At 39.9% G+C, this 23,434-nt stretch overlaps 1 protein-coding gene across 50 annotated transcripts in view; it reads right to left on the bottom strand.

Annotated features, from left to right (window-relative positions):
* Supt20h (SPT20 homolog, SAGA complex component) overlaps positions 1-23,434 on the bottom strand; it is a 33,178-nt gene that overhangs the window by 9,067 nt on the left and 677 nt on the right. For 10 of the 50 annotated variants that reach the window (XM_008760996.4, XM_063282082.1, XM_008760998.4 and 7 more), the window contains 20 exons: positions 21,962-22,048; positions 20,648-20,683; positions 20,141-20,199; positions 19,475-19,541; positions 16,945-17,074; positions 15,419-15,522; positions 11,783-11,899; positions 11,617-11,670; positions 10,426-10,565; positions 9,627-9,783; positions 9,482-9,538; positions 8,636-8,707; positions 7,103-7,260; positions 6,178-6,204; positions 5,613-5,645; positions 4,589-4,697; positions 4,146-4,245; positions 3,705-3,863; positions 1,750-1,819; positions 1,014-1,174 (listed from right to left, as the gene is read on the bottom strand). In XM_008760996.4, coding sequence (XP_008759218.1) covers positions 1,014-1,174; positions 1,750-1,819; positions 3,705-3,863; positions 4,146-4,245; positions 4,589-4,697; positions 5,613-5,645; positions 6,178-6,204; positions 7,103-7,260; positions 8,636-8,707; positions 9,482-9,538; positions 9,627-9,783; positions 10,426-10,565; positions 11,617-11,670; positions 11,783-11,899; positions 15,419-15,522; positions 16,945-17,074; positions 19,475-19,541; positions 20,141-20,199; positions 20,648-20,683; positions 21,962-21,964 — 1,813 coding nt within the window. In that variant the 5' untranslated portion in view covers positions 21,965-22,048. Of the gene's footprint in view, positions 1-1,013; positions 1,175-1,749; positions 2,744-3,704; positions 3,864-4,145; positions 4,246-4,588; positions 4,698-5,612; positions 5,646-6,177; positions 6,205-7,102; positions 7,261-8,635; positions 8,708-9,481; positions 9,539-9,626; positions 9,784-10,425; positions 10,566-11,616; positions 11,671-11,782; positions 11,900-15,418; positions 15,523-16,944; positions 17,075-19,474; positions 19,542-20,140; positions 20,200-20,647; positions 20,684-21,961; positions 22,049-22,568; positions 22,620-23,434 lie in introns of those variants that run through there. The other 40 variants (XM_063282083.1, XM_008761000.4, XM_008761001.4 and 37 more) reach the window with 12 other exon arrangements.

Raw genomic sequence — 23,434 nt, 5'->3', positions numbered from 1 at the left:
CATGTGCCTTTCCAGCCGAACTAAGGCACTGGCAGACCTTCCCTTCCTCCTAAGAACCAAGTCAAGTCACGCAGATGAGACTGAGGCTGGGGGAGATTTAAGTGGTAAACCTGTTACCAATGCATCTAATTCAGGATGTGACTTTAATTCCCATGGTTCCTTCTCATTAAAATAAGCATAACTAGAATTAGAAAATAACATATTGTATTTTCTAGGTTTACCATAACTGAGAAGGCTAAGAAAAGGAACTGCCCAGGCATTACACATCACAACCTTTATTGTAGGCATCATAGTGGGCACTCCTGTTCTCTCTGCTGTTGGCCACATGGTAATAACTGCCCAAGACCTGTACTACTACAAAGAATAGCAGCACTGAATGCTGCTCTTGGCCCAGCTACCGTGTAAATACTTCACTGCCCTATATTCATTCTCCCATGAGACATTATTATTATTATGATCGCTACTTTATTTCTGGGGAAAATGATGGAAAAAAGCAACTTCCAAAGATTACAGAAATAAGAATCTAGGCTTTTAGCTGCCATTCTATTGTTTCCAGTAGGATATATATTTGTATTGTTGTCTCCGGAGTATTTCTACATAGACAAGAATAAGGTAACTGTAATTAATCTCATTCCCTATTATTCTAAAGCAGAAGACATGATATGTGTAGACTTACAAATTTAGCACGCTTCTTCCCTGAAGCTGTTTGCTAGGTGGTGATTTGATAGATACCAGAACTACAAAAGGCTTTTCAAGTATCTGAGAAATAAAACTTTATGAAAAGCAACACTGAATGCTTTTAGCAATGCCCTTGAGTAACAGTTTTTATGGCTGGGCATGGGGACACACACCAGTCATCCCAGTGAGGTAGAAGCAGGAAGATCAGCTGAAGGTCACCTTCAGCACAGATCTAGGGTGAGACCACTTTGCATAACACCCTGTCTTTAAAAATGCATCAAAAAACCAAAGCAACAAGGTAAATCAAAGCCTTTCACGTGAACTTATACTCTGACCTGCTTGAGGAGCTGCCTGCATGGCACTGGGCAGTGCATTTGTTATGAGACCTCCTGATGGCAGAAGGCCGCTGCTGCACAGGCTTTGTCCTGCAGGAGGTATGGCCCCAGTGTCACAGCCCAGCATGGAGTTTGAGCCACTCTTCAGAGCCTGGGCTCCACTGCAGGGTAAGGGACAGAGCGTTACATACATGAAAGCAAATACCAGCCTCACAATTCTTCAGATTCAAAACAACGACAGAAAGCTATAAAGCAAGTCCCATCACTTCTGTCTTAAAAAGTAATTCCTAGGGCAGGTGAGATGGCTCAGCAGGCACTTGCCACTAAAATGCAGATGATGGAAGGAAAAAAATCCAAAACATGCAAGTCACCCTCTGACCTCTACATATACTGTGGCACATAAACCCCAAAATAAATACAGTAATTTTTTTTAAATTTCACTTTCTAATCCAAGTTTTATCTTAGTGCTCAAGTGCGACAGAGCTGACTTAGGTAGTGAGCACATCCTTAGATACTTCTGAATGCAGAGACTCAAAGTCCTGCCCAAGTGGTCCAAAGACAGCAAATGACAAAATCTGGGCAACGGGGAAATATATCTTTGTACAGGAAATAGATTTGTCACTAAAATTCTATCCTTCATATGAAGCAGCTCCTGACCATATCAAAAACTATTTCAGTATAATATGCAATTTATCTTAATCTCACAAATAAAACTGTCTTTAAATTGTCAACTTACCCAGCAGAGCTCACTACACTGATGGAGTTAAGCCCAGCAGAGTCTGCCATGACCGGGGAGACCGTGCTTCCTGTTGTTATAGATGTTACCATGGTAGAAAGAGGAATGGTTGTCACAGGCATTGCCTGGCTCAGAGCCCTTTGCTGCTGAGCAAACTGAGTTAACAAAGTGGGCTGAGGGGTGAAGCCTGAATCTTGGGGAGATGGGGTGGCTGAAGGGGTACTAGGAGCTGAGTTCTGAGCATCAGGAGGGTGTGGGGCCGATGAAGGGGTTGGTGTAGGAGTAGATGGCTTAGGAGTTCCAGATCCTGCTCATTGAGAAAAATAAAAATTGCTAGTTTGTTATAAATGGCTGGTCCTTTTAAAATAAGGTTAATGGAATCTTAGCACTGACAAATTTGTTCCAATTTTTTCAATGCAGTTGACTGCAAGTGTTAACTCTCTACACGATCCACGAGGGTTGCTACACTCAATTACAATTAAGGATGCAGTATATCACCTAACAACCCCACTCCGGATCACAGGTCACCGTGCAAATACACTTACACTCTACCACAACACCCAATGAAAGTTAGTCTCCTACACGCTGTCTGGCCTACAAGGTTGAGAATGAATTTAAGTTAATCTTTGTTATTTGTGATTTCACTAATTCAAGACTGCTTTAAAAAATTACTGCTTATAACTGTCAGAGATAAACTGTCAATGTATTTAGTAAGCTACACAAGGCTATCAATTATGGCACCGAGATACACATATTTAATTCCCAACATAACACGTTTACCCTGACAAAGAAGTTTACAAAGAACAAAGCAGGTACTTTACAGATAATACTGCATCTTTAACAGTAACTGTGTACTTCTGTTTAAATGTAGAATGTATAGAAAATCTGTTGTGAATGAAGTATGCACAGTTTTATCAACTTAAAAAAATTTAAAAAATGAAACCAAAAGAGTAAAGCAAAGCTCTTGAGGTGTTTCCTTTTTAGCTTTCATGTCCTGCAGAAAGAAAGGAGAGAGATGTGAATGTCCAGAAGCTGTCACTCCACCCTGACTTAACACAACTGTGTGCAGTAGATCACCACAATCCATACCCACAACATGAGAAGTGTGAATGAGACTTTCAGAAAATTTATTTATTTTTCTTTGTGCAAAACAAGAAGGCAGAAAAATTACACCTTTTGAGCTATCGGGATGCAGATTTAATATCTAGGACCATCTTAGCACTGTGCAGTACACTGACAGCACACACTAGCCACCAAGCAAAAAGGAAAAAGAAAAAAGAAAAAAAAGAAAAAAGAAAAAAGCTAAAAAACCGGAATCCCCCTAAATTAGTACCTAACTTATTCAGATATTCATTTGAAGAAATTAGCCCAAATTTAACCTAACACTCCTATATTGTCTCTACCTGCTGTTAAAAAGGGAATCCAGAAGTGAGAATTCTATTTCCCTATGTTCAGATTATCACATTTAATGACCGCTTACAGAAGTGTAGACGTGCTCTCAAATACTACTTTTCCATTTATTGCATGTAACCTTGGAACCAGCTGGTGTCTTACACATACAAAGACAGTACCTCCAATAATTCATTCTCACATTTTCTTTTTAGTATTAGCCACAGTTTATATAGTAAGAAAAAAGATCCTAGGGTGCACTGTAAATAATATTTTGCAATCTTATTGCCAGGCAATTTTTTAAGATGTTTAAGCAACAAATCTAAAAGAAAGGTATACACAAAGTGCATACACAGATACAGAAAAGCAAATACAATTACAGTAAACACGAAATACATACAGCCAACAAGAAGTCTACTTGGAGTTTCATGCAACTTATACATTTTGGGTACACAGTACGTTCAAATTTCACTATTCACAGATTGAATAAAAGCTGCCTCAAGAAACACCAATGCAAAAATAAAAAACTTAGGAAAATTTGAGCAAGAGTTTAAATCATGACTCACTCTGGGATGAGCTGGCAGGTGACAGGGCAGCAGGAGAAAGCATGCTAACTTGACTGAGATCCACAGATGACTTCCGAGAAAGGCTGGGCTTCGATGATGGCGGTGGAGGAGTTGGAGATTTAAGGAAGCTGCTGGCCTGCTGTGCTGTGAAATAGTTACCTGGAAGAATACACATTATCCCCTAGGGCTGGAGAGATGGTGCAGTAAATACAAGAGCACTTGTGAGCAATCACACAGACCAGAGCTCGGATCCCACCACCTGCCCAAATCTGCTACCTCCGGGAGCAAGGGTATACACATAGGAACACACTCACGAGAATACAGAAAACGTAAAAGTCTTCTCCCTAGCGTAAGTCACAGATTTGTGAATTCTGACAGTAAACATGAGTAACATTTTAAGAAAGTGATGACGAGGTCACAGAGATGAGGACTTCACTGTACCTGAGGAACTATTTCCTGAGCTTGAGGGAAGTTTGATGGGTGGGGGTCGATGTTTTACTCCCTTTCCCAAAACTGAAGACTGAATGGAGGAAGTCTCCGGCTGTTGAGGAGTGACATTAAACACAACTGTTAAGATTAAATTAATATCATGACTCCTACATGAAATTCCTAACTGTACTCAGAGTTAGACAGTCACAGACTGTAGCATCCACAGCACGGTGAGTCCCAGAGAAGAGCAGAGAGTGAAGGGACGCCTGCCAGCCTTCTCAACCAACCTTTAACAGGAATAACAACCTGTACCTATCATTGAAGACTTCTGAAGCTCTGAACACAAAGCGAAGCGGAACAATAAAAAGCTAAAAGTGAAAGCAAGATTACAATCTTGCCATCTCTAAGACTCCTTGACAAACAATGGGTACAAGGCAGGAGCCATGTGAACGTACTTCTCCCTCCTCTCCAGAATTGAGACTGGCGGAACCACTAGAGCTGTGAGACATCTTCACTGGGCATTTGGCTTCATTCTGGACCAACTCCTGGTATTGATTAACCACCCTGAAATGTTAGGAAAAACAGGTAAGGATTGGCCAAATCTGTCTTAGACACAAATCATCCAGGAGATAAGCAATGCTATTATAGGAAAAGAAGTCTCACCAGATTTATCAGATAAATCACAATGTGACAGGTGCCCCAAACTGCCAACCACAAGTGCCATGACATAAACCTAGAGCCTCATGTATGTGACTTGTCATCAGCCACATACAGAGCACAGGTTGACTGTTCCACAGCAGAAAGACACAGAGCCTGGCCAAGAGACCAAGACTAGATTGAGCTACATGAGGAAATCCCATCTTAAAGTGTATTCTGTGCTGTGGAGATGACAAAGGTGCTGGCCTCCAAGCCTGACAACCTATGTATGTGTACCACATGGTGGAGGGAGAACTACACACATGCCACCCAACAATACAAGCACACACACTGAGTGAATGCCATAAAAATAAGCATACTCTAATCTTTCCACTGACAAAGTAATGTTTAAATCTTTTCTGCTAACCATGATAAATGTACCTAAAGGTATACTTTTAAGATTTTATTTCTAATATAGAAATTATAAGGTCATCCTTGATTATAATTAAACCAATAAACAGACAAAAAACATCTCATTCCTTTTCCCTTGGACTTGGATTATAAACTTCCTCTTTAAAATCATCTGTCTCACTCACATACCTAAGTTTTCTTACCTAAAACAAACTGTATTTTATACAGTCATTACTTCTCATTAAAATACCAAGAAAATGTACCTCGGAGATTTTATTAAGTGATTTAACCCAAGACAGTAGTGATGATATAATGTCCAGTTAAATATGCAGCAAAATCAACATCTGTGACTCAAATATAGAATATTCTACCCTACAAAAATACAGATTCACATCCAATTTGACCAAAAATAAAGGAGCAAATGCACTTTACCTCTCTGCGTCAGTCTTTGACCCAATAATAAACCTAAAATGGTATCAAGAAAGAGAAGTCTCAGGTAAGAGTGTCTTAAAACATCTTGGGTTAATCTTTAAAGTCTTTTATATTTATTCACAGCAGTACAAATTCATTTAAAAACTACCAATGTATCATGACATTAAAATTTTAATTAAACATGAGAAATAATGTTCAAATTGTACATTCATCATAAAATAATCAATTTGGCTGGTTTACCTTAGGAGAAATTTATTTTAATGTTGATTTATAATTTACACAATCTGGAATAAATTATCAAGAACCACTATACAAGTTTACAAACATTGTCCCTTTAGTAAAATTACTCAACAACTGAGAGACCTATGGCTTTTCATTCATTTAGTTCAATTCTGGAAGTCATTTTTAAACTTGCTTTAGACGAGAATGAAGCTTATTGCCAACTCAAATAAAAATCTTTTCTAAAAAAACAAATTTCAAGAGAAATCTTTTCTAAGTTTTTTTTCTAAATTTTGACAGCATGACTTAACATATTAAAACAAGTGAATCTTATTTGTTTAATTACCAGTTTGAATGATCATCAGCAGAGGAGCTGAAATACAAATGAAAAAAGAGAAGCACTCAGTTAAGGCAAGCAGATTTCAGTGTCAAAGCTCTCAGGTTCTGGACAAGAAGACTGTGGAAGAGCACAGATCCTGCAGGGTAACGGCAGGGGCATCAGTTGTCTCCCACAGCAGTCCATGGCCGTGGAACTGCACTTTCAAAGGAGCAGCTACTGTGCCCTTACAGTTAGCCATGCTGCCACATCCTCAATGCTGAATGAGAGGACAATGTCAGAAATAAGCATAATCAGACCAGCTGATAGCTGTTAACTGAGGAACTGCTTTTAGCTTTTCATGTTAACTGTTATCTAAGTATGGGTGAAGTAACTCTAAAAACCCATCATTCTTCACAAATTTTGGTAAAGATTTTAACAATAATTTGACATACAACTCAGTTCTATTTTTTTTTTCATTTCATGATTTGTTAAAAAACAAATACTCAAGTAACCATACAATCAAAATTACCGCAGCACTCAGAAGCCAGAGACAAAGAAAGGCTGACCTCAGGGAGCTGAGACCAGCCTAGTCTCCATAGCATGTTCCAGGCCAGCTAGGGATTCAGACCCTGCCTACACTCCCCAGCCACTCCCAAATCAAAGCTGATAATTAGTACTAATGATGTACCATTTAGAAAATCAACTACAGAAATTGCCAATAATATAAATATACCAACAACAAAATCCCAAAACTACCACAAAAATACCACTTTAAAAATTAATTCTAAGTAACTTAGAGACTTGGCAACTGTGTTCAACCTCACTCACATCCACTGTCAAAACACACTGGTATAAATCAAGTACCAAATCCCCAGAGGAAAACGCATTCATTAGCTGACAGCTCCTTGGTAGTTCTCCATGGGTTCTATTACATATACTCATCAGAACTCACTGGGATGGAGACATCTGGCTGTCACTTTCTTCATCTGCTTTCCACGGCTGTATTTTACCGTAGTAAAGTGGATCACCAAGAGACTGCAAGATGGTCAGCTTTGTTTTCTGATACTGATTACCACCTTCACATTCAAATACATAATCGTCTTTTACATCCTGAAAAGAGAATCCCAAGTAATTTCTTCTCAAGCAACAACAACAAATAATGAAATAAAATAAAAACTGACTTTTGTCTGGTATACACACATGGCACTGAAGGAAAGTTTAAGGCTATGTATGATTGTGCATGATATTGAGTCATTTATTATTAAAAAGTAGTATACATTTCTACACACGCTGAAACTTATAAAAACCATTTACTGAATACTGTCACAGCACTTAACAAGTAGTGTCTCATCCAACTGTCAATCAAAAGCCCATGGCTGGCGCGGCCAGTTCCACATTGCAGGGAAACCAACTGGTCAGGTATGGTGGCATATGTCTGCACTTGGGAGGCAGAGACAGGCTGACCCCTTTAAGTTCAAGACCAGCCTGACCTACACAATGAGTTCTAGGCCAGTTAGAACTATATCGTAAGACCCTGTCTCACAAATAATAAGCAAATAAATAAATGTAACGACTCAATCCCTCAGCGAGAACTATAACCCAGAACCCTTTCTCCACGGTCCTTTCCGCCAAGTGTTCCAGTGTGCCATCCATCTCTTCAGGCCAGGGAGACAGCCCAGAGCCACACATCACTTCCACTCAGCATGTCTGTAGGCCAGGCACTGCAGCATATACCTGTGGCCTAGTCCTCAGGAGACAGAGGCAACAAGGGTAAAGACAGCAAAGGTCCAGGCAAGCCTAGGTCACACAGGAAACCGCCTCTCAAACAAGGACGCCATTGAGAGAATACACTAATCTGAAACAAAGGCAAGTGAGAACCCCCAGCATGCAGCCAGGACATAACAACACACTAGTTTCTGTAAGAGTCTCACTATGTAGCCCGGTGAGATCTCAAAGACATCTCTTCCCAGCAGCAGTTTCCCTAGTTCTGGACTCACAGTTACGGACCACTGGACTGGACTCTTATTTTGGTTTTTGAGTAGCTCCATACGTGGTCAGACTGGCCTCCAAGTAAGGAGCTTGCTGCCTCTGCCTCTAAGAGCTGAGATTATAGGCATAGATTCCGATGCCCCACACAAAAAAGGTAGTGTTATATTAAAACTGCTCTGAATGAAAAACCCACTCAGGGTTAATAATATTTTCCTGAAGTCCAAAAGAGCTCCAAACACACTTTAAAAAAAAGTTATACATTACAAGTAGTCTTCTGATCAATAACTTCAGAGCCCAGCTTATAAACAACTTCACAAATACAGCAGAGGCGCACCTGGCATTTGGGCAGTGAACACAGAGGAGCAGTGTGTTCCAGGTCAGTCCTGACTACATTGCAAGTCTGAGGCCAGTTTGGGCTACAAGAGACTCTGTCTCAAAACAAAAAATACACAGGCAAACTGGATCATTAGTCAAAGAGACTGGAATGATTACTTACATGAGCTGGCCACATGGTTGGCTGTGAGTCATCAGATTTAATCGATTTCTCCACTTTAGCATATTTCTCCACCTAAACAATGAAGATGTTGAGTAAAATGGGTTCAGTATGGGAACAAAGACAAGAGCCTGCACAATTCACAGAAAACACGTGGGCTCAGGGTTTCAACCAGCAGCATCACCAAGCACTTGTATTGAAGAAGTTTAAAACCCTCCTGATATGTTTAATTAGTGTGGTATGTTTGGCTGTAGATGATTAAGAGCACTGGCTGCCTGGGGGCCACATATGCAATAAGAAGACAATATGGCTTTCTTTCTTGGTTTGTATACAGAGTCTACAGATGTCTTTGGCTTTGTGTTTTAACTATTAAAACAGCAAGAACCGTTAGAATTGTTACAAAAAGCATTCTGGAAATAGTGACTAATTTTGAAACAACTATCACAAAGAATTAAGTAAACCCACAAGGCTGCTTAGCAGGTAAATCTTCTTGCCACCGAAACTTGAAGATCAGAGTTTGAAGCCCAGGAGCAACATGGTAATGGTAGAAGCAACCTCCCCCCCCCCTCTCTCTCTCTCACACACACACACACACACACACTCACCCCAAATACACACACACACACACACACACACACACACACACACACACACACACACACAAAGATACTGGAAATGAAATAATAAAACAGTCCTTCATAACACCTTTATGATCACTTAGCATTCATGTGTCTTGTAAATTATTAGTAAAGGCTACTACTGGGAGTTCCAAACTTCTAATATTACTAATCTTTAAGAGCATGGAAGCACTTTGGCCCTGTGTTAGAGGGCAGCATTTCATGAACTTACATCTACTTCAGAAGGCACAGCCAAGTTACAGGGGCTCCGTTTCCACATGTCTACACACTGAAAAGTTAAAAAAAGTATAATTACACAAAAACACTTAAAGCAAAGCCAGCCTATTAGTACATCAAGCACCTTACCGACTACTTACATTTCCTGCTTTGGAAATTTTGAGGTCATAATGCTGACCTGCTTTCCTTTCCTTCCTCTTTTGTAAGAAATCAAGTAATCTCAGCTGAGGGGGAGGAGGACAGTGAGAGAGGTCCTGCTGCCGGTTCAGGGAGGACCTGGAGTACCTCTTCAAACACCTACAGTATATTGGAAACAATGAAGCAACAACTCGTAACACATACGGGAAAGAAAGAGCATGCACTGATTACAAATTCAATCACAAACCTACTTACAGCACCCACGCGCACGCACACGCACACACCCTATAAATACAGCTTTCACACCAGCAAGCGCCTTAAACACAGGTTAAAGAAAAAGAACGAGACAAAATACTCATGACCATGCAGCCACACTAATTTGAATCCAGAACTAGAGAGACAGTCATTATAAACTAATGCTAAAATTGTGATTCTATTGTCTCAAAACTCGTTAAGCTACACACAGTTTCTTTGTTAACTGTTTTTAATTAATGTTGGGAAGCAATGAAGCAACTATCCTTCTGTTCCTATCTGGCCTTTTTACAGCCTCACAACCACTTTGGGGAACAGACCAAAAACTTATAAAAGTTCCTTCTTTAAAAGACTGAAGAATATATTACTTTACAATAAGGCAGAAAATATTTTTTAAAAAGGTCTATCACACAAATCCACAATACAAGGCCACTAAAAATCCCATTTTTGAACTTGGAAATCCAGCACTCACATGCTGAGGGAAAGGGCACTCTGGCTAGCAACAGTGTCAAACTTAAGAGCCTGTGTCAAACAAGTGCTGGCTATTACCGTTTCATTGGGCGAGTGTTCATCTTCTGCCGGTTATAGAGCAGCCTATTGGCCGTGCATGCTACTGCCACAGATGGGTCAAGACACAGTGGTTCTGCTGTAGCTAGAATCAGCTGGCTCTCAAGCAAAAGTTTGTCTTCCTGCAATACACAGTAGAATATGTCAGCCTCAGATGCATTTTTGATAATGTAAACATACACCATTTAACCCAGAAATATTCCCAGAAAGTTTGCTAAAAAAATAAAGAAAATGTAGTTAATTCATGTTTGAACATTAATATGTAAATCTGACAAGATACAGAAACTTGGAAATTGAGTTATTTGCATGTTGCATAAAATAGTCAAATCCAAAGAGTGAATATTTATTTGGCTGTTTAAAATACAGTTTATCCAGGAATGGTAGAATAACTGAGAACAATTATATTCTCTCCTTTTCCAGTTCTCAGCTTAAGAAAATGATGCTTTCTGCTCTCCAGTGTTGACTGCAAGTTGTCTCTAACATGAAGAACTTTCAACCTTATAGACAGAAAAATAACAGCCTGGATTAAACCTCATCACTTACGAGTTACAGATAAACTGAATCTTAGTTCACAAGCACATTTCACACAGGGTTGTTACATCACTGATATCCTCTCTCCAAAGCAACAGGCAAGCAAGAGCTACAACTACAGTATCAATTAGCTGATGTCAGTGCTAAGAAGCCCTGTTAGACCATGTGTGGTGACATAGGGCTTCACTCTCAGAATTTAGGAGGCTAAGGCAGCGCGATCTCAAGTGCCAAGGCAGCCTGGGCTAGCGATCTTACTTCAAAAAGAAAAAGAAAAGAATGGAAGAAAAGGAGAGAGGAAGGGAGGGATAAGAGCTAGGCTTCGTGTAGAATTACAGAATCCTATATAAAAGAAAAATCACAATCTATTTCTATTCAATAGTAAGGATAAAGCTTTTGTTTGAGAGGATAAAAAACCAATTTTCACACTAGCCTTCATCAGTTAACTCCAGTTTTATCAGCAAGGCTGGAAACAATTGGGACTGGATTCTAAGTAGTTTCTTGAGGGATCCTAAAGCTCATAAGGGAATCTTGGTTTTGTCCAAGTGTCCACCCTAACACACCTCTCTAACATCAGTAAAAGGAAGCTTCTCACTGATGCTTCACAGTGTGTGTGGCCTACCTGGGATTAGAGAGAGAACTCACCTGGGTCCATTTATGGTTGTCACTTGTTATAGAATGGACATCACAGACTAAAGTCTAAAAGAAACAAAACATTTAAAAAATACATATGTTCTTACAAATATATGGACATTTAATAAAAATCCAACAAACAAACAAAAAACAGTACTTTCTAGTTACACATCCATACCTGCATTGTTGGGCGTAAGAGAATATGCCTACTTTGGTAACCAGGAGACTTCATATTACTGGACTGCCTGTAGTCACGGATTTCTGCTATCACACATCCACAGTGAAAAATATTAACCTGTTTTAAGTAAAAAAGATATTCAGGTAAATGCCATTTTTCAAATAATATACAAGCTTTCAAATAATAAATGGGCTCCCTGGGTTCGGTCCCCAGCTCCGAAAAAAATAAATAAATAAATAAATGGGCTCATCAAAATAAAGAAGCATGTAGTGAATGGTTCATATTCTTCAAACTCTTTACCTTCATTAAGTATCTTTAGTGGATATTTCATTGCTGAAGAGGATTATTTATTCATGTCTATGTTCATCATTATAAAAAGCAACTTAAAACTGTCAACAAAAGCCTGACGTTGCATCTACTGGCATCCAGGATGACTCTGGCAGCCCTGGATAGGGGAGGTTACAGCAGTTCTGGGGACTGAGCGCCTTCTGAAGCTCACTGGCTCACCGTTTCACTCCGCTAGCGTCGTAATCGGCATGTAGTTTGTCCCTGTTACACACTGTCAATCAACTAGGCCAGGGTTTCAGCCTCTAGATAAAACACATCACTATTTGCTTTCCTAAAATGTCCAGACTTTTAGAGTGTACTAATGAGAGGGAGCCAGGCACAAACCTAAGTCTCAACTACGTTGTACTGCAAGTTTAAGAAGCCTTAGCACTCTTTGCTACAACCCCACCAGCCACCCGTCACATATGTTCAGGTACTTTACACTGTTACAGCTATTTGTGCTCAAATACAAACGATAATACCATAGTAACCATTACCTTTAATCAACCAGACCCAAATCTAGGAGTTACAATTAGCTTCCTTATGTGCATGCTTTCTTTAGAGCACTACTATTTATGTTCGGGATCTACTAATCACAATCTTAACAATGACTATTTAAAATGTTACATCAACATTTAAATCAACACTGTACCTTTTAGCACTCTGCTATTAACAACTGGGTGATTAGTACACCAATACCTGCACCTGCCTAGCTATTCTAATCACTACTGCCCTTAGAGCTCTACGCAGCTCATAATCTCCTCCCTAAGGCCAACCACTAGCTATTTTCTAGCTGAAAAGAGCAATCCTCTTTTAATCAATTCAGTTAAACATCTGGCTAATGGCAGCATCTTCATCTATCCAACAAATATCCCCCAACAACCACACCTGTGTAGCTGTTCTCCCTGTAATTATAATTTTATATTTACTTTACTTATCAAATGAAATGAAGCTGACCATGGCCTTGAACTTCTGATTCTCCCCAATGCTGGGATGAAAGGCATGTACCACTACACCTGTATACTGACCTTTCCTTAGACTATCAGAGTCGAACAGCAAAGCGACTAATAATGCCTTGCCAAGAGATTAGGGTCTGGGCAGAATCGCTAAGAAGTGCTGGACAGGTGAGCAAAGAGTATGATAAAAACGGAGATCACAGACAAGCTTTGGAGTGGTTCTGAAGTGAGAAGGAGAACTCTAAATCAACAGCTGAAAAACAGTGAGGTCAGTAGAGGTTTCAAGTTGAGAACACAGCTGTCTGCATCTGCTGGGAAATTATGGTTATAAGCCACAGAGAAGGGAAACATTTAGCAAAGAAATGGGGAGCAGGCCTTAGGAATAGGATTCACCCATGGTAATGGGAAAGCAAAGAAAAAGTGTGGAGAAAGATGCAAGAATGCTGGTCAACCGGTGCCGGGATAGGATGGAAGTCAGGTCAAGGCAGGGCAAGTGAGTCAGCTCCAGGTTACTTCTTAAAGAACCTTGTTTCTGATGCACAAGCAAGCCTCAAACAGGGAAAAGATTCATAATTTCTGGGGTGATTTAGTATAGCATCCTGGGTGAGGTAACTCAGACCCAAAAGGACATGCATGGTATGTTCTCACTAGTAAGTGAATATTAGCACCTCCCCCCTTTCCAAAAAAAAAAAAAAAACAAAAACAAAAAAAGTACAGAATACCCAAGGTACAGACCACAGAACTCCAAAGGTCAACAAGCTTAAGGGCCCAAGCGAGGATGCCTCAGTTCCACTTGGAAGGGAGAAGAGAGCAACCAAAATGGGGAAGAGAGGGAGGGAGAGAGGAGGAAAAGGTGATGGGGGGTGGGGGGGGAGGAATTATCTGGTATTGGGTGGGGTAAAAGGACTGAAGCCCCGAAGGCCAGCAGATGGAAAATAGGTGACCTTAGGGGGTGACCCCTAGATGAAATGAACTACAGTGGGGAGAGGGAACCTGTCGAGCCCACCTCCAGCAGAAAAACAGGGCATCAAGTGAGGGATGGGGTTGCTATCCCACAGCCAAAACTCTGACCCATAATTCTTCCTGTCTGAAAGAAATGCAGGGATGGAAATGGAGAAGAGCCTGAGGAAAAGGAGGCCCAGTGACAGGCCCAAAGTGGGATCAAGGTCATCAAGGTCACCAAGACCTGACATCATTACTGAGGTTATGGGCGCTCAGGGAAAGGGACTGCCCTCCAAAAGACCCAACAAGCTGCTGAAAGAGTCAGATGCAGATATGTGCACCCAACCAATGAACAGAAGCTGCTGACCCCTCTGGTTGAATTAGGGAAAAGCTGAGGAAGCTGAGGAGGAGGGTGACCCTGTAGGAGGACCAGCAGTCTCAATTAACCTGGACGGCTGAGATCTCTCAGACACTGGATCACCAACCAGGCAGCACACACCAGCTGAGATGAGGCCCCCACACATATACAGCAGAGGACTCCCGGATCTGGGTTCAGTCAGAGAAGATGCACCTAACCCTCAAGAGACTGGAGGCCCTGGAGGTCTGGTGGGGTGGGGGGTGGGGGCATCCTCGTGGAGACTGGGGGGAGGTGGGGGTGGGGGTGGGGGTGGGAGAGGAGGTATAGGATGTGGAACAGTTGGAAGGTGGACCAGGAGGGGAATAAAATCTGAAGTATAAAAGTAAATAAAAAATAATCAATAAATAATAAAGAAAGAAGTACTAAAACTGCACATGGCAGTGTAGCAAACAAATACCACACAATAAACATTTTAATAGTACTGCTCAGCACCTTCCAATGTCTTAAACAGTACTGAGAACGCTAGTTTGTGTGGCAGCTCAGTCCACAGTGGTAGCAGTCAAGGGGTTGAAGCAAGAACATCACCAGTTCTAAGTCAGCCAGGCTACAAATAAGTTCATGTCTCACAAAACAAAACCACACACAAAGCATATGTACCTACTAACACCTACCACACATGATATATATCATACAAAACATTTTCTCGGGAGATTGGGTATAGTTTAGTTGTAAACTGATAGCCTAATATATATGATGCCTTAGTTCACTACCCAGTGACACAAAAGAAGGAATTAAAAAAAGACATTTCATTTTTGCATATGTGCGTGTGTGTGCGTGTGTGTGTGTGTGTGTGTGTGTGTGTGTGTGCATGCCTGTCTGTATGTGTGTATGCATATATGTGTGTATATATCAGAAATGGAGTTTTGCTATGTTGCCCAGGCTGGCCTCACACGTCCTTAAGCTGCTCCTGTCTCAGCCGTCTAAAAAGCTGTGGTGGCAATGCTACTATACACAGGCTATGTTTAAAACAGAATTTTGTCTTGTTTTTCTCACCTGTGATTTTTCAAGGAGATCAACCAAAATAGGAGGTAATTCTTCTGCATCTAAGTATTCAAGCAACTCCCCTTCTTCATAAGGCAATCGGATGGTCTCAGAATCTCAATTTTAAAACAAAGTTTATAAAAACCAGCTCACAAAAAAGTTAGGATTGTAATGTAAATCACTTTTAAAAATAGAATACACTAGTCTAAAGAGATGGCTCAGTAGTTAAGAGCACTTGCCATTCTTGCAGAGGACCTGGGTTCTGTACCTAGCACCCACATGACAGCTCATAAGTGACTGTAATTGTCACCTCTGGGGGCACCTGCATTCTTGTGTACACCCATACAAGTACATATATACACAGACACATAATTAAAAATAATAAAAATAAATCTTAAAAACACATTCAAAGGCTAATAAGTCTTATAAGGCAATCACATTGCAGTGCTGAAAACTTATTTAGTATCTAACATTTTAAACAGGAACAGGAAAGTGAATGTCTTCTCTTCCTGCCTCTCCACACTCAGTTAGGATTACAGGTCAGGGACATCACATGGGTTTGCATGGTGCCATGGACTAAAACCCCAAGCTCTGTGCATGCCAGGCAACTGTCCAACTGAGCTATATTCTTATCCCATACTAAAAATCCTCACAAGTTCCTTGTAGTGCTCACATTATTAAATTCTGAGGTGCCTCTTTAAATGAAACCTAAGAATATTTAGGTTTTACTGCTCTTCACATCCACAGTGTTAGAAATCTTTTTAGAAATAGTTTCAATGTTTACTGTTTTTTGATGGCTCAATAAAAATTACTTAAAAGGCAATGAATGCTTTACAAGATTTTATACTCAGTATATAAAATGCAGCTAAAATACCTTAAAATATAGATAGCAATAAAGGAAATAGAGTTGTTAAAAATCACCTGTTCTATTAACTATAAAGACATAATCAGACTGGCAAGATGGTTTGGTGGATAAAGCGCTTAGAGCGCAGCTTGAACACCTGAGTTCTCTCACTGGGTCTTACTACACAGGTGCCACGGTCCTCCCTTCCTCCTCCAACTAAAAAAATAAAATATAAAAGGAGACAGGGAGTGAAGAGATGGCTCAGGAGTTAAGAGCTCAGGCTGCTCTTCTAGAGGACCTGGGTTCAATTCCCAGCACCAACATGGTGGCTCAAAATCATCTGTAAGTTTGTTTCAGTGTATCTGACCTCTTCTTCTGGACCCTGAAGGTACCAGGCATGCATGTGGAGCACAGATATATATGTAAGCAAAATATCCATTCACATAAAACAAAAAAAAAATCAATCTAAAGTTTTAAAGATACAATAATTTTCAAATTCAAGTTCAGGAAGACTAATCTACACACTACAACAATGTCAAACATTCTAGCAAAAGTCAAGAGGAGAAAAACTAGAGAATGAGAATTTGTCTTTTAATCAGGATAAACTCTGATTAAAGGTCAACTTTTAATTTTTTAAAAGCTAACTTTGAAAAGCAGAGGTATTCTGTGGCAAGCATACTTCAGAAGGTCTTACCTGATCCGTTTTTTCCCCTCAGCATCAGGGAATACCCTTCATTTCCTGGGTAAAGATTGACCACTAAACATGACAATGTCTCTTGCATAACAAGCTTCTCTAACAAGTTCACATTTCTTCTTAATTTCTGCTTTAAAGAGAAATGAAGTTCATGAAAACAGTATATACCTGTCAGTTACCCTTCCACACTACATACAATCCCGAATACCTGGGAACTGCTACAATTCACAGGACAGTAATGTCACTAGCATACGTTAGGCAAAATAACTCACACCATAAACTTCCTATGCATGAATAATCTGCACCTGTCATCTCACCACTCAGAAGAGGCCAAGGAAAAAGTCGAGTTCCAGGCCAGCCCGGATCTCATTACACAGCAATGACCAGCTTTTAGACCAGTGGTCCTCAATCTGTGAATCACAACCCCTCTGGGGTCTAATAACCCTTCACAGGGGTCGCCTGGTGACCATCTGAAAACTTACATTATGATTCAGTTATGAAGTAAATTACAGTCATGAAGTATCAAAGCAAGTCATTTTATAGCTGGGGTTCAACATAGGAAACTGTAGAGAAGGGCTGCAGCGCTGGAAGGTTGAGAAGCAGTGCTCTAATGAACATCGACAACAAGCGTGGCAGCTAGTGTCTATAAGCCCAGCACATACTTGAAGGCCAGCTGGGGTCTCAAAGGAGACAGAAACAAGAGGAAGAAGGAAAAAGAGAGAAAAAAAAAAAAAAAACGCAACCTATGAAAGAAGAGTGGGGAGTCTCTTTAATTGCACAGTGATAAAGCCAAATTTCTTAACAGCTCACAACCCACTTAGATGTGAAGCTGTTTAGCAAGTCAAGTCAGCTGAAATGCTGAGCCTGAAAAGAGCTGACTGGTGAAAGAAAAGAGTTGTCTATAAATTCATTCATTTATAGTATTTTTAAATATTATACCACGTTTTATTCACATATGGTATAACTTAAGAAACACCTGAGTTTTTTAACATATATCTAGAAACATGCACACAAATCAAAACTCACAATTTTATAATGTGTTTTTGTATGAAACCAACTTAAAGATTAAACTCATTTCATCTATTTTAGAAAAAACATGAGATAGTATTTTTTAGTATTTAAGAACACAAATCTGTTTTGAGTACCTGATATTAAATGTCTACCTTTAAACTCATTACTGTGTGTCAGGTGAGGCACACCCACGCCACAGGCTGCATGTGGATTCCAGAGAACAATTTGTGGAAGTCAGTTCTCTCCTTCCGCCCTGCAGATCCTGGGAATCACCTCAGGTTTCATAGCAAGTACCTCTATCTGCTGACCTATCTCACTGGCCCCAAGAACCATGCATTTCTGATCATTACCAAAACAGAATAAAAACAATATGCATCTGAAAATGAAGGGGGTGTACTTTAATGAATCTCAAAACAAAACAGAAATCCAGAAAGTAATTGTAGCAACAACAAAAAACCTATTGACTGGGAATGACTTCTTTAAATGGGCAGATAGCATCTTTGGCTCCAGGGCCCAGTGATTGCTCAGTTCTGCCTCTGTATCTTAAAAGCAGGTCGACAATCTACGCACCCATGCTGGGTTTGCGGACTCCATTAGATTCTTTAGGATACCTCCCCCCCTTAGTTCTAGTTTCTAAAATTATAGTTGTAGAAATTATGCAAATTGTTATGAGTTTAGAGATACATACAAATTTTGTACAAACTTTAAAAACTCATATGCTTTAACCATGCCAATTTGTTAGGGAATACTTGAATAAAACTTATGGAAAGTATGCTATAATAGTTACTTATAACTTTAAGGTTTTTTTTCTAAGATAGAGATTTTAAAAATCAGACAGTATTGGAATGCTAATTGTTTTTCTTTTGGGGGAGGGTTGGCTAATTGCTTAAATGTCATTCATTTAATTGTGAACTGCTCAATGTCTGTGTTTAAGTCCATACACATTTTTTTTCCTTAAAGCTGTGTGTGGAGGTACACACAATCCCAATACTCTGGGGGCTGTCTATGAGTTCTATGCCAGCACAGTTAAGCCCACATCTCAAACAAACCACACATAAGAAAACCTTTCCTTAATAAATTGCAATTTTGTTTTTAAAAAAGTCAATTTCTATTGATTATAGATACCTTTATGCTGAATAAAAAGGAATTAAACTGGCCACAAGTTTATTCTATGATAAAATTCATTTTTATTAGCACATTTGAACTCTTCCCATATTTGCGGCCAAATCTCAAGAAATGGGTTACTGAGATTCTAGCACAAGCTGCAAAGCCAGGTCTCAAAGGAGGTCAACAGGAGAACCGTGGCTTTCTGATGGCCTATTACTTAGTGCACACTGCTCTTGACCACTCAGATTAGCTAGGGAATGGAGCTGCTCAGCGAGAGAACTGACCGCAGTCTGGCTGAACGAGACAGTCAACATGAACATATAAATCACTAGCTGCTTCAAACCATGTTCTAAAAACCTTCTCCATTCCACCACAACTCCAAAGCCCAGGACTATAAGGAATTTATATTTACCTTAACCTCGGGCTCTTTTTCACATTCTTCAACATATAAGTCATAAAGTTTTTGAAATATAGACTTTCTAGAAAAAAAAGCAATCAATATTCAACATGAAGATTTTGTTGGCTTTTCATTATTTTTAATATTCTAATTCTATAGCCAAACCTTGTAAGATAAGACCGTAATTAATATAGTACATTACCCTGTATATATTACAAGACATTGACTTCAATGTTTCCACATCAACATGTCTGTTAATTTCTGTACAATGCCAATTCAACATGGTGTTACATTGCCCAGCTCAATTTAAGAATTCATAATTCGGTCTGAGCAACTCTGGACCATTTAAAATGCTTTAGATCTGCACTGTTTTGGACTTCTTTAGTTTCTGAACTATGAGACTGTAGTATAGGGTCACATCTACCTACATGTAGGACATGTACGACAATCTTACATACCACTTTTTACTGTGCAGCATTCTAACTGTGATCTGTCACATAGGTTAGACATGAAAATATCCATTGGTGACATTCCATCACGATTCCTAAGCTCCATGTTATAGAGTATCTTACGTTTCCATATCAGGGATGCTCAATCTGTCTATACAAAGAATCTGAAATGTCTGCAGAAGTGGGAGGTCTCTTCCTCACTCACTAGGCGTTACTGATTAAGCGGTCATACCTTCCACTAGACAGGCATTTCCTTTTCGGAGGCCTCTGCTGAGCGCTTTCGACGATATACTGTAACAGAGAAGGGGTCACAGAGCGTGTGCTCAGCTTTCCTATGAGTAAGTGTAGGCAAGCATGCCGCATCTGCAGCAGCACAGCCCATTCAGTCACCTGGGCTCTGACAAGCCTCAACTCACACCTGTACACAGCCATAAACAAGTGAGACTGAGATCCCACCAAGACTCAACCCAGGATTTTAGTGCCATAAAATGCAATTCCACAGGACAAATATATCCTAATAGTTTTATAGCTAAATTTATCTTAAAATTGCACATCTGCATGCAATGACCCATATTTTAAGGTATTTTAGAAAAACTCATCAGAATAGAAAAACAACTTTAGAAATTCTACAGTCTTGTTTAAAATGCTAGGTTCTCTTGCAGGTTATCAAAATGTCCTATTATGGAATTCCTGTCAGTTACAAACATCACATTTTAACATTTAATCAGTCGGGTCTCACCTCTGCACGATCCAAAGCTTGTTCCAGAGCTTGCTGCTGTAAAATGCAAGTAGCACATTTGGCAATATTATTTTCAGAAAAAAAAAATACTTGACACTCTTCATTAAGTGCTTGCTTCATTTTCTGAAACAAGGGCAATACTTCTATCCTCCAATGCATTACTAAGATTTTTTTTTAAATGACTAGGCACTTGATCATAAGTTTCTAAGAAATGTTAAAATGGCATCTACAGTCAGGATCTGGGAGTTTGATAGGCTTCTAGAAGCAAGCATTCCCTACTCCCTTCAAGTACTTAGGTCTATCATGTAATATGTACACATAAAAGGTAAGAATTCCACAGTGACAATTCCCATTACTTCTAACGAAGTAGAAATAAAGAGGCAAGCCTTCCAGAGCACAGATGATGCATGTCTTCTAACCCTGTCTCTAACCCCACTGCCACCAGTCCTGAACTTCAGGAATAGCATGTTCTTTGGCTCCGCTCCAGGTATTTCTGCACTAAAGTATGTGAGCGGAGCTGTGTGTGGGGAGGTGTGTGTGTGTGTGGGAGGTGTGTTGGGGGAGGGGTGTGTGTGTGTGTGAGGGGGGAGTACAGACAGGGTTTGGAGATGCTGTAGCCTATGCTGGCTGCAGCTCTCTAGCCCAAGCTGGCCTTCAACACACAGAGACCCTTTGACCTGAGTGTCCCAAGTACTGGAATTACATCTGTGTCAAAGTAAATCTGCCTACATTTGTTAATTTTAAAGCATGTAAATGGAGGAGTTTGGGGAAATAGTTCAGTCCAAGTACCTGCCACATGACCATGAATAACAGAGTTTAATCTCCAGAATACATAGAAGAAAACTAGACAGGGTGGCACAAGCAGGGATCTGTGACGGGGAAATACACCTCAGGAGCCAACCTGGCCTACTCAGCCAGCTCTAGACCTGTCTCAAAATAAAAGGTGGACAGAGCCAGAGGAAGGGCACTGACATTATCATTTCTTTACAAACTTATAGACCCACATGTATAGAACAAGCATACTCAAAACAGATGTAAGAGGAAACTTAAAATATGAGAAGTCCTCCCCAAGTATCTGTACTTATATCAACCTCCTAGCCAAAGACTCAGGGAAAAAAAAAAAAAAAAAGACAAAGCAGAATTAACTTGTAATACATGGAGGAGCTGTGTAATTCGAGTCAGATTATTTTCTAGGGAATATTTTGACATCGTTACTAAGTTATCTGTGTGTTTCTATCCACTATTGTTTTTATGGAGCTAAAGGAAGAGAAGAGTATAAGATACACATTTTAACATGCTAATTTCACAGCTTACCATTGTGGCATAAGATAAGGACCCAGAAAGAAGACAAAACTTTAGACGTGCTGTGGAAGTGGGGTGGAAATCATGTCTTCTTAAATCCTGCAGAAAACAAACAAATAGGAACTGCTAGCATTGCAACTGCAAAACGCGTCATTATCGGGAAAGCACTCAAGGCATATACATTCTAGCTTACCTTTAAAACAACCTTCTACAAGACAGTGTATTAGAGCCACCTACACACAGATGAAAACCAGCTCTTACAGAGCAGGCCAAAACCGTCTGAGAATTCCAATCATTACCTCCCATGGCCCAAAAGTGACACAACACTGAGAAAAACTGGCTTCTAAAACGTGTTTTCTAGCATCAATATGGGACTGTCTTCCCTGCAGATTCTACAACCTGCCCACCAGCTTTGACAGCTATGTAGGGCCACTTTGAAATTCAGTTTTTAGTCACACTGATGGCAAAACCAGAAACCCTCTATTCCCCCTCAAGCGTCCCAGGCTACGCTTCCCAGATTGTTCTAGTCCTTTTCCTCAAGAAAAGGAGAAACATCTTTAAAAAAACCTTTTCTATAATGCAGGGGTTCTCATCCTGGCTTAAAAACCAAGTAACCTACCCAGCTTTAAGTTGAATGCCCATGTCCCATTCTCTGGGTTCTGGTCAAAGTCTAGAATAGAATAGGGGTCCAGAAATAAGGAAACACCACAGTGGAAGGCCACTGTTCTAACCCTTTCCGCCTACCAGAGATGATACACTCTGCTCTGAAGACACTAAAAGTTCTATTACTACAGCTTTCACCTATCAATTTGCACTCACTACCACAGAAACTACACAACTCCAGTAAGGTACAAATTCTGGTGACAGAAAACCAGATTTCCTATGCAAAACTCTTTCAAAGGGAAGGACCCCCCCAAAGCTTAAGCCAGTACAGGCTAAAAAATATTCCCTGGTAGTATTAGTTTTTTAAAAGCCAAAATGTATCTTTTTAAGAATGACATTATTTCTGTCTTTGAATTACTAGAGGAAGTATAAGCAGAATTTAGGTGAATTTTTTTTGACCATTAAACATAAATAACAAGACTTACAAATCTAATGTAGTAACTCAAATTACAGTTACTTTTTACGAAATTAGAAGGGAGGGGTATTTTAAACTATTTCATTGCGCAAAAGAACGAACACACGTGTTATCTCTTATATTGTTTGTATATGTAATTGATGAGAACTGAGAACCCATGTGAAACTATTATACATCATCGACATCTCTATTTTACCGAGAACTCAATGCAAGCGACTCACCCAGTATCACAGTCCTATTTAGGCATTTGTCCCATCGCAATTTGTAACCTTTAGTTCTATTATTCTAACCTTCAGCCTAATCAAACCCGCATCCATGGTTCCTCTTTTTCTTTCCTTAAGCAAAGCATTACGAACTGACTTGAAGAGGGCACTCACGTATTTTTTTCCTAATTTTAATGTTAAGTT

The sequence above is a fragment of the Rattus norvegicus genome, chromosome 2 (assembly GCF_036323735.1).
Source record: "Rattus norvegicus strain BN/NHsdMcwi chromosome 2, GRCr8, whole genome shotgun sequence".
NCBI lineage: Eukaryota > Metazoa > Chordata > Mammalia > Rodentia > Muridae > Rattus > Rattus norvegicus.
This window is presented reverse-complemented; position numbering and strand designations above follow the sequence as displayed.